This window comes from Stegostoma tigrinum, chromosome 5 (genome assembly GCF_030684315.1).
Source record: "Stegostoma tigrinum isolate sSteTig4 chromosome 5, sSteTig4.hap1, whole genome shotgun sequence".
Classification (NCBI taxonomy): Eukaryota; Metazoa; Chordata; class Chondrichthyes; order Orectolobiformes; family Stegostomatidae; genus Stegostoma; species Stegostoma tigrinum.
Genome location: NC_081358.1, coordinates 2781376 through 2793394, shown reverse-complemented (window position 1 = coordinate 2793394; position 12019 = coordinate 2781376). Strand labels below are relative to the sequence as shown.

The following is a 12019-nucleotide window of genomic DNA, read 5'->3' as shown; positions in this document are numbered from 1 at the left end:
ATCCTCACTCCCCTTGCTACACTCTGGGTCAGTAACACCCTTTTCTGCACACATCTTTTGCATATGATGTCATCAGAGTTGTATGTGATGATGTAGCATTTCTGGAATTGTGCACTTATATGCTGGATATCTGCAGGTAATCAGTTTTCTGAAAGCTGTGTAACATTTTTATCTCACAATGAAAAGCCACCATATTAAGCCACCATATTAATAGTTCAAGTTCCATTTATAAATATTTACCATTGAGATATCACAAATTTAATGCATGATGAGTGTAGATTTGCAAATGTTTTCTGTTGTGAGCTTGAATTGACATTGCAGACGTGGTTAGGATTTAAATGGTATTTTATAATTTGGATTGTATGAATGCATACAGAATTGGTGATTGAGTGAGTCATTTAGGGTGAAGTTACAGAAACAATGGTTTACAAGACTTCAACATTGCTCACCATCCATCACTGTGATCTACTTGAATTGTACAATTTCTCACTGCCATAGTTTGTAAGCCTCAGAAGTATCTGCTCTGTTTCCTCCACATGAGGAGTGTATGTTTTTTTGTATCCTTGACATTTTTTATAATTGAATGATTTTGTTCTTCTTTCAGAGGCACAGAACAACTCCACTTGGCTGTTTTGCATCCAAGAAAGTTGTCTGTCTACGCTTTCTCAGGTATTGTATGCTGTTTTGTGTTTTACTGTGCAAGAGATGTCTATCACTACTCTTATTTTCCCTGAGTTTTCATGTATTCATACTTCTGTTAAGTTTGACTGTGTCCATTATAGATCTGTTTGTTATAATTCTAATCAACCTGGTCAGGTATGTTATGACTCACAGTTGGGGCAAGTGTGGCTTGAATCAAAGTCTTATGGTTGAAAGATATGGATGCTACCACTACGCCATATAGAGGTAGGATTAACATGAGCACCTTACGAAATGATGAAGTGTCATAATGTTATGATGTCAGTGATGTTATCTTAAAATACATAAAGTTGGATAAATCCCCTAGACCTGATCAGATGTACCATAGAGCTCTGTGGGAAGCTAGGGAAGAGATTGCTGAGTGCCTTGCTGAGATATTTGTATCATTGATTGCCGCATGTGAGGTGCTGGAAGACTGGAGATTGGGTAATGTGGTGCCACTATTTAAGAAAGGTGGTAAAGAAGAGCCGGGGAGCTATAGACTGGTGAGCCTGGCATCGATGGTGAGCAAGTTGTTGGAGGGAATCCTGAGGGACAAAATTTCCATGGATTTGGAAAGGCAAGGACTAATTAGGGATGGTCAACATGACTTTATGCGAGGGAAATCGTGTCTCACAAACTTGATTCAGTCTTTTGAGGAAGTAACAAGGAGGATTGATGAAGGCAGAGTGGTGCCTGTGATATATATAGACTTCAGTAAGGCATTTGACAAGGTTCTTCATGGTAGACCTGTTAGGAAGGTTAAATCACACGGAACATAGGGACAACTACCTACTTTGATACAGAACTGGCTCGAAGGTGGAAGACAGAGGATGGTGCTGGGGGGTTGCTATTCAGACTGGAGGGCTTGTGGTGTGTCACAAGGAACGTTCGCTGTGTCCACTGCTTTTTGTCATTTACTAAATTATTTGGATGTGAACGTTGGAAGTATGGTTAGTAAGATGACGCCAAAATTGGAGGTGTAGAGGTTAGCAAAGAAGGATACCTCAGAGTACAATGGGATCTTGATCAGATGGGCCAATGGGAAGAGAAGTGGCAGATGGAGCTTAATTTGGAAAGGCAGATCAGGGCAGGACTTATACGCTGAATGGTAAGGTCTTGGGGAGTGTTGCTGAACAAAAAGACCTTGGAATGCAGGTTCATAGTTCCTTGAAAGTGGCGTCACAGGTAGATAGAATAGTGAAGAAGGCATTTGGTAAGCTTGCTTTTGGTCAGTGGATTGAATACTAGAGTTGGAAGATCATGTTGTGGCTGTACAGGACATTTGTTAGGGCACTATTGCAGTACTGTGTGCAGTTCTGTTCTCCCTGCTCTTGGAATGATGTTGTGAAACTTGGAAGAGTCAGAAAATATTTACAAAGATGTTGCCAGGGTTGGAGAATTTGAGCTGTAGGGAGAGGCTAAATAGACTGGGGCTATTTTCCTTGGAGTGTCAGAGACTGCAAGGTGGATATATAAAGGTTTATAAAATGATGAGGGCATGCTTAGGTTACATAGACAAGGTATTTGCCCCAGACTGGGGGAGCCTAAAACTGGAGAGCATAGGTTTAAGGTGAGAGGGGAAAGATTTAGAAGGGATCTAAGGGGCAATGTTTTCACACAGAAGATGGTGCATATATGGAAAAACCTGCCAGAGGAAGCTTTGGAGGCTGGTAGAATTACAACATTTAAAAGGCAACTGGATGGGTATATGAATAGGAAAGGTTTAGACGGATATGGGCCAAATGCTGGAAAATGGGGGTAGATTTAGTTAGGATATCTGATCAGCATGGATGAGTTGGACCAAAGGCTCTGTTTCCGTACTGTATATCTCTATGACTCTATGAATCTGCCGATTGATCAAACATCTGTGTAAACATAGCTTAGAGCGAGTATGCGGTTACTTGCTTTCAATAGGTGCAGCGATCTTTGAGTTTTAAAATAGTTCCTTTCCCATTCCAGTTCTCAATCAGAAATGTATAAAAATAGAAAGATATGGTCATAGTGAAGAGTGATCATAACATTTTAAAATTTTAAATTCATTTGGTGAGTAAGAGCCTGAGTTCTGCAGGAGCAATCTGGAGATAAATTAAGATAATTACATAAACATGAGGACATATCTGGTGACCATTACATGATAGAATTTTTTATCAAGATAGAGAGTGAGGTTATTGATTTTTGAGACTAGGGTCCTGAACCTTAATAAAGAAAACTATGAGGATATGAGGCGTGAGTTGGCCTTAATAGACAGGGAAGAGTTACTTAAATGGATGACAATGGATAGGCAATGGCAAACATTCAAGGAACACCTGGGGGAACCGCAACAACTGTTTATTCCTGTCTGACACAAAAGCAAAATGGATAAGAGGGCCAATCCATGGCGTTAAAGGGAATTGAGAGATAGTATCCAATCCAAGGAAGAAAAGTACAGATTGGCCAAAAAATAATAATAAATTTGAGGATTGGGAGTAGTTTAGAATTCAGTGAAGATGAACGAAGGGATTGACTAAGAAGGGGAAATTAGAATATGAGCATAAGCTTGCAGGGAGCATAAAGACGGACGTTAAGATTTCCTATAGACACATGAAAAGAAAGAGATTGGTGAAGATAAATGTAGGTCTGCTATAGGCAGAAAAGGAGAAATGTGTAAGAGTGGACAAAAAAAATGGCTGAGGAACTGGATAAATACTTTGGTTCTGTCTTCACAAAAGAGGACACAAATCAGATACCAGAATTGTTGGAGGATGCAAGATTTAGTGAGAGGGAAGAACTGAGGAAGATCAATATGAGTAGAGAATTGGTGCTTGGCAAATTATTGTGATAGAAGGCTGATAAATCCGCAGGGCCTGATAATCTACATCTCAAAGTACTTAAGGAAGTAGCTTTAGAAATAGTGGATGATTTGTTGGCCATCTTCCAGGATTCTCTAGACTCTGGAATGGTTCTTGCAGATTGGATGATGGCTAATGCCACTCCGATATTCAAAAAGCGAGGTATAGAGAAAACAGGGAATTATGGACCAGTGAGCCTAACATCGATAGTGGGGAAAATTGTCAAATCCATTGTCAAGTATTTTAGAGCAGAGCTTTTAGAAAGCAGTGGCAGAATCGGACAGAGTGAGCATGGTTTTATGAAGGGGAAATCATGCTTTACAAATCTGGGGGAACCAGTCAAAATAGTACATTTGGACTTTCAGAAAGTGTTTGACAAAGTTGTACATAAGAAATTAATGTGCAAGATTAAAGTGCATGGGATTGGGGGAAGTTTTATTGAGATCTTTGACAGCCCTTTGAACAGAATATTTCAAACATTCACGATCCTCTGAGTCAAGGAATTGCCCCTCGTCTCGACCCTAAATTGTCTTCTGCTTATTCTGAGTCTCATTCCCTAATTCTAGACACCCCCAGCCCAACAAATATCCTTCTTGGCTAAGTTATTGTGCCCAGATTTGCTCACAGTACTCCAAGTAGGGCCTGACCAGGATTTTCTATGGCTGCAACATAAATTCTGAATCCATTTACGCCACTCACTAATACCTACCCTGTTAACCCCACAAGGATATTGTATATTTGACTGAGATTACCCCTTATACTTCTCAGCTGCAACAAATGTAGGCCCCATCTATTTAGAACATAGAACATAGAACATTACAGCGCAGTACAGGCCCTTCGGCCTCCGATGTTGTGACAACCTGTCATACCAGTCTGAAGCCCATCTAACCTACACTATTCCAAGTACATCCATATGCTTGTTCAATGATGACTTAAATGTACTTAAAGTTGGCGAATCTACTACCGTTGCAGGCAAAGCGTTCCATTCCCTTACTACTCTCTGAGTAAGGAAACTACCTCTGACATTTGTCCTATATCTTTCACCCCTCAATTTAAAGCTATGCCCCCTCGTGCTCGCTGTCACCATCCTAGGAAGAAGGCGCTCCCTATCCACCCTGTCTAACCCTCTGATTATTTTATATGTCTCAATTGTCACCTCTTAACCTTCTTCTCTCTAACGAAAACAGCCTCAAGTCCCTCAGCCTTTCCTCGTAAGACCTTCCCTCCATACCAGGCAACATCCTAGTAAATCTCCTCTGCACCCTTTCCAGAGCTTCCACATCCTTCTTATAATGCAGTAACCAGAACTGTACGCAATACTTCAAGTGCAGCCGCACCAGAGTTTTGTACAGCTGCAGCGTAACTTCTTGGTTCCGGAACTCGATCCCTCTATTAATAAAAGCTAAAACACTGTATGCCTTCTTAACAGCCCTGACAACCTGGGTGGCAACTTTCAAGAAAATGGGAACTGCAGTTGCTGGAGAATCCAAGATAACAAAGTGTGGAGCTGGATGAACACAGCAGGCCAAGCAGCATCTCAGGAGCACAAAAGCTGACGTTTCGGGCCTAGACCCTTCATCAGATGAAGGGTCTAGGCTCGAAATGTCAGCTGTTGTGCACCTGAGATGCTGCTTGGCCTGCTGTGTTCATCCAGCTCCACACTTTGTTATCTTGGCAACTTTCAAGGATCTGTGTACATGGACACCGAGATCTTTCTGCTCATCTACACTACCAAGAATCTTACCATTAGCCCAGTACTTTGCATTCTGGTTACTCCTACCAAAGTGCATCACCTCACACTTGTCTGCATTAAACTCCATTTGCCACCTCTCAGCCCAGCTCTGCAGCTTACCTATGTCTCTCTGTAACCTACAACATCCTTCATCACTATCCACAACTCCACCAACCTTGGTGTTGTCTGCAAATTTACTAACCCATCCTTCTATGCCCTCATCCAGATCATTTGTAAAAATGACAACAGCAGTGGACCCAACACCGACCCTTGCGGTACACCACTAGTAACTGGTCTCCAGGATGAACATTTCCCATCAACCACCACCCTCTGTCTTCTTTCAGCAAGCCATTTTCCGATCCAAACTGCTATATCTCCCACAATTCCACTCCTCCGCATTTTGTACAATAGCCTATTGTGGGGAACCTTATCGAACGCCTTGCTGAAATCCATATACACCACATCAACCGCTTTACTCTCATCTACCTGTTTGGTCACCTTCTCAAAGAACTCAATAAGGTTTGTGAGGCACGACCTACCCTTCACAAAACCGTGCTGACTATCCCTAATCAAATTATTCTTTTCTAGATGATTATAAATCCTATCTCTTATAACCTTTTCCAACACTTTACCAACAACTGAAGTAAGGATGAAGTAACTGAAGTATTTGCTTCTGGTCGCCCTATTATAGGAAAGATGTGGATGCTTTGGAGAGGGTTCAGAGGAGGTTTACCAGGATGCTGCCTGGACTGGAGGGCTTATCTTATAAAGAGAGGTTGACTGAGCTCGGTCTCTTTTCATTGGAGAAAAGGAGGAGGAGAGGGGACCTAATTGAGGTATACAAGATAATGAGAGGCATAGATAGAGTTGATAGCCAGAGACTATTTCCCAGGGCAGAAATGGCTAGCACGAGGGGTCATAGTTTTAAGCTGGTTGGAGGAAAGTATAGAGGGGATGTCAGAGGCGGGTTCTTTACACAGAGAGTTGTGAGAGCATGGAATGTGTTGCCAGCAGCAGTTGTGGAAGCAAGGTCATTGGGGACATTTAAGAGACTGCTGGACATGCATATGGTCACAGAAATTTGAGGGTGCATACATGAGGATCAATGGTCGGCACAACATTGTGGGCTGAAGGGCCTGTTCTGTGCTGTACTATTCTATGTTCTATGTTCTGTGTTCTAAAACAACCCCTCCATCTCAGGAATTAAATTGCGCTTGTTGTATTCTGTCTTTGGCAAGTAAATATTTCCTTTGGTAATGATATCAGAACGGTCACAGAGTACTCTCAGTACGCCTCACCAAGGATCTATAAATGTGTAACAAGACATCTTTACTCTTGTCCCCAAATCCTCTTCCAGTAAAGAACAAATACCATTTGCCTTTTTAATTATTGCTGTATCCACATGCTAACTTTCAATGAGTCATGGTCAAGGAAACTCAAGTTTCTTTTGAAGTTTAGCATTGCCAGCCTTTGTCCATTTAAGAAATATACTGTATTTGTGTTTTTCTGCAAAAGGGATATGGTACCATTTCTCTACATTGTATCCCATATGTCAATTTTTGTCCAATTGTTTGATCTTTCCAAATCCTAGTTCATTTACACTCTTCTGACAATCATATTCAAGGTTAGTTATGTGTCATGTTTGCTCAACATTTGGTTTCCAGAGGATAAATGTGATCAGAAAATCAAAAGTATGATGAAGGTGTGCAATAATTTTTCTGCTGCATCTTTATGGCCATGAAACATGGGGCTGTGTAGGTATTACATTAAATACCTTGCAGACGTTCACTCTGTTATCAGACGAGCAGGTGACAATGTGATATTTCAAAGTCCTGACTGTTGCAGATTAGATAACATCATGCAGTATGTGTTGAGAGTGGTCAATAGTCTATCTTGGCTGAAAGAGGGAAGAAGCTTTCTTATAGGATAATTCACATGTTTGCAAGGACTTTGAAAACCTTGGGCCAGGTCAGTGGCAAATGATGAACATTAGGCTCATCCCACTTTGAGAAATTGTGTATTGAGTAACACAGAAGGAAAGAAAAGTAGGGAAATATAAAACCAGGCTGTAACAGTAGTCTGAAACTTACACTGAGTGTGATGAAACTTGTCTCTTGCAAATAGGTTTGATGTGCAATGTAAGAGCTCATGAGAAGAGGCACACCGATCCAAAACCTCAATTCCTGCTATGAACACGATGTCATTGTTAGTCAAATGATGACCCAATTACTGCATTGAACATAGAACATAGAACATTACAGCACAGTATGGACCCTTCGGCCCTCGATGTTGTGCCAACCTGTCATACCGAGCAAATAGTGGAAATAACACCTCGGCATGTTGAGATTGCTGCTGTGATTTGACTTGATTCTGTTTTTTTAGCATGTGTGCAGGCCAGTGGCTGGTTATATAAAGCTTTCCTTTGCTTCCTAATTGTAATTTGTTTTGGTTACAGGAACTCTGGGTACTGTAGAGCATGGAAACCAGTACCAGCTGAAACTAATGTATGAGCACAATTTTCAACGTACAGCTTGTAACTTAACATTTGGAGGTTTTGGTGGTGTGAAAGGTGAGAATCCAACCTAAAGTATTTTCAATGTTTTGAAAGTATAGGGAGCTGTGAAAGTTACACAGTGATCAACGAAGTGAAAACAGAGTATTGTCTGTAACAGGCAGCTGACCCCCAATTTCAGAATTATGCCATGGATGATATTTGAAAAATATTTCTCTAAAGGCCCATAGCACACAAAATGAATGTTTATTTTCACATACCATTTCAGTGAAAGTCCAGTCTTTGATAACATGGAAGAAAATGCTGTCTTAAAATAACTGCAGGAAATTTAGTTTTGTCAAAGTGGTACATTCTTCAGCTTCTCCTAAAGAGTTGGTAAGTTTACAGGATGAATCGTGAACATTCATATTACTTTTGATGGTAACTTTTAAATGTGTAATTTATCATTAAAATGAACAGTGGTAGGTCTGTTTGCTGTTTCTTCCAGAGTTGGCTACAGAACTTGTGACACCGTCCCTTTCTTGTTCAGGAACGTAATTAAAATGCAACCTGCAAAAATTACCATTCCTTTCTTTTTCACTGTAGGCCAGGTAGCTGTTAATACGTTTTCCTTAATGTGGCAGAAGAAGCACAGACAGCAATATAAGAATTCAAAGTTTTTGATTTTTCCTTTATTCATATGCAGGGCATGGACACTGCAAGCTAGGCTGGCATTTATTCCCATCCCAAATTGCCCTGGAGAAGTTGGTGGTGAGCTGGATTCTGAACTGCTGTAGTTCTTGAGTTGCAGAAACAGATTTGTCACAGCTTTCCTCACCTTTGACTTATTCTTGTTACAACAATATTTATATTGCTAGCTAGTTTTGTTTCAGGTTTATCCTAAGATATTCATAGTAGTGACACTAAACGTCAGAGACTGATGATTAGATTTGCTGTTGTTGGAGATGGCCATTGCTTAATACTTACACGACATGGATGTTACTTGCCACTTATCACCCCAAGCCTGGATGCTGCCCAAGTCTTCCTGCATGTGGATACTGCTTCAGTATATGAAGTGTTATGTAGGATGTTGATCTTTGCACAATTGTCTGTGAACATCTGCACTTCTGGACTTATGATGGAGCCTAGGACACTAGCCTGAGGAACTCTTGTAGAGATATCCTGGAGCACAGATGATTGATATCCAACAACCACAACAATTTTCCTTGTGTTAAGTATGACTCCAACCAGTGAAGATCATTGTCTCTGATTCCTATTGGTTCTTACTTCAGTAGAGGCCCTTCATGCCATAATTGGTCAAATGCTGCATTGATGTTAATCAATGTTACCCATCTCTGCAATTCAACTGTTGTGTACACTTTTAGACCAAGACTATTTGAAGTTGGAACCTAAACCAAGTGTCAGTAAGCAGGTTATTTCATTGAAACTGCTATTTAATAGCACTGTCAATGATCTCTTCCATCACTTGTGTTCAAGAGTAGACTGGTAGGATGGTTATTATAGGACTGGGTTGGATCTGTGCACAGGATATGCATGGAGAGCAGGGAGTTTTCTCAGTAGTTCCCAGAGTTCACTTTGTCTCCTTTCTTGAAGACAGTGGCAAAAGCAGCATTTCTAAGATTGGCAGGGATTTCTTCTTTGCCCCAGATTTTCAGGAACAATTGATGGAGATGACGAGTAAGCTCTGGTCCTCCAAGTTTGAAATCTTTGCTGGATTCCCATCTATTCCTACGCCTTTTTCGGTCTTCATATGTTTAACAGTGGCTTCAACCTCTGCCACACCACATGGCAGTCCAAGATCATGTTTGGTGGGAATTTGGGAGATGTCCTCAAATAGATCATTGTTGATGATTGTATCATTGTTTAGGAGTTCTTTGAGGTGTGCTGCCCATCGGAGGGTGAAGTTTTCTCTGCCTCTCACTGTCCTTACTCTGCACTGGTTTGAGGCCAAAGCTGTTGGGTCTGTATATTGCCTTGGTGACACTAAAGAAACTCTGGATGTCATGATTGTCAGCAAGGCATTGCAGCTCTTTACCTTTCTTAGCCTATCATGTGCCCCTTGATTTCCCTCATTTAACTGTATATCTCCGCCTTTGCTGTTTGATAAGTTCTCTACTTTGCTGGTGTTGTTTTTTTCCCAGCATGGAGAGCTTTCCTCTTTTTGTAGATGTAATCATTCGCATCAAACCAGTGTTGGTGTTTCTTGGTCTTGTAGACAATGGCTTTCTCGCAACATGAGATAATGACAGCCTTCACAGTTATTCTTTCCAGAATTCCTCAATTCTATTAAACGCTTTGGAGACTTTGAATGACATCATTGTTGGAGGTTCTCTTAGGTGGTTGGCTCATGAAGCTGCTCAACGTTGAGCTTTTCTCTCAACTGCTCCTTTGTCTTCAGCTGCTTCTCATGGCATTTGATGGACATGGAGGAGTGGATGAGCTGGTGCCCTGTCCAGCAGTCGTCTACACCGGTCATCACATTGGCAATGAAGACATACTTTTGGTCTCTAGATCAAATAATGACGTGATCAATCGTGTATCAGTGCTTTGATTGTGGATGCCTCCAAGAAGCCTTGAACCTGTCATTTTGGCTGAACAATGTGTTGTATTTGAAGGTATACATTGATTTTGAAGTATTGCTTTAACACAGTTACCAGTGAGATTTGGTCATTGTTGATTACCAGATGTAGTATAAGGAATTATTTAGAATGTATTATACCTTTCAAACAGCACAAGATTTATTTTTCATGTTTCTCAGATAACACTTGGTCCAATATTGTGCCAATCTGAAGTACATCATAAGGAAATAGCAGGAACTGCCGATGCTGAAGATTCTGAGATAACAAGTGTAGAGCTGGATGAACACAGCAGGCCAAGCAGCATCAGAAGAGCAGGAAAGCTGACGTTTCCTGCTCCAGGTCTAGGCCCGAAACGTCAGCTTTCCTTCTCCTCTTTTGCCACTTGGCCTGCTGTGTTCATCCAGCTCTACACCTTGCTACACCATAACGAGATTCCCAGCAGTGATGATAGGGCTTCATGGCTTCAAAACATTGCACAGACCATGAGCGACTCAAAAGTTGTGATAAACAAAATGGTTGATGATCAAAATCATGATCAATTCTTTTTAGCAACTGATTGATTAATCGGCCAGCTCAGTCAATGTTGCCTTTAACTATCAATGTCACCAGATTAAAAAGGAGTCTTGAGCTAACAACAGTGGATTGCATTGGCTGTGCTTCTGAACCTGTGCACCCCAGTTATGGAACAAATTCAGATGTTATGAAGCTAATAAATTGGTCATCATCAAAAGGCATATTCACAGTTGTACCAAATAATATTTCCAGGTGGAAGGAGTAGCCATTTTACCATAATTAATGCACTCAGTAAATTTAGGTGTCCAACCATAGTTCAGCGGTTTCTTATTAAGTTTACTATTACTCCAGATATAATGGGAACTGCAGATGCTGGAGAATTCCAAGATAATAAAATGTGAGGCTGGATGAACACAGCAGGCCAAGCAGCATCTCAGGAGCACAAAAGCTGACGTTTCGGGCCTAGACCCTTCATCAGACTCTGATGAAGGGTCTAGGCCTGAAACGTCAGCTTTTGTGCTCCTGAGATGCTGCTTGGCCTGCTGTGTTCATCCAGCCTCACATGTTACTATTACTCCAGTTCGTTTATCTCCTTAAATCAATAATTATTATTTCACCATTTGTAGTACTGTATTTTTGAATAAATTTCTTACTTCGCAACAATGAAAAGCTTTGAAGAACTCAAAAATATTTAAAAACATTTTGTGACTTCTTGAGGTTGTGAAAGAAGCTGTGTAAATGTGTTCCAGTATTTTCTTGTATCTCTGTGCTTGTATGTATCTCACTATCAGTACCCGGCCTCTGTTTAGCATGTGGTCATTCTTGAGATTTGACATTGTACTGTCCCTCTCGAGCAGGCTGTCACTGTTGTTTTCTGTGCATTCACTGCCCTCTTCACATTTCTGATCTTTTTCCACTTGATCAGTTTCAAGGGCTTGTAAAAACATAACGGTATCATGAATATAACATCTGCAGTTCTCATTAGACTAACTAAGAGAAAACATCTGGACAGATACATGAAAAGACTGGAACTTGTCAAGTGTTCATTTCCAAGTTGAATTGACTTGACATTGTGTACATTAGAATCAAAAAGCAGGAAGTATCATGTTAAATTGTATTTTCACATTTTGAATATCATACTGCAACATTGAAGCAATTGGAGCATATTTGTATA

General features: G+C 40.7%; 1 protein-coding gene across 10 annotated transcripts in view; it reads left to right on the top strand.

The window, feature by feature from the left end:
- The window catches only part of bbs9 (Bardet-Biedl syndrome 9), a 519061-nt gene that overhangs the window by 27117 nt on the left and 479925 nt on the right, over positions 1–12019 (top strand). For all 10 annotated transcript variants that reach the window (XM_048530080.1, XM_048530078.1, XM_048530076.1 and 7 more), the window contains exons 4-5: positions 605–669; positions 7697–7810. In XM_048530080.1, coding sequence (XP_048386037.1) covers positions 605–669; positions 7697–7810 — 179 coding nt within the window. The remainder of the gene's footprint in view (positions 1–604; positions 670–7696; positions 7811–12019) is intronic.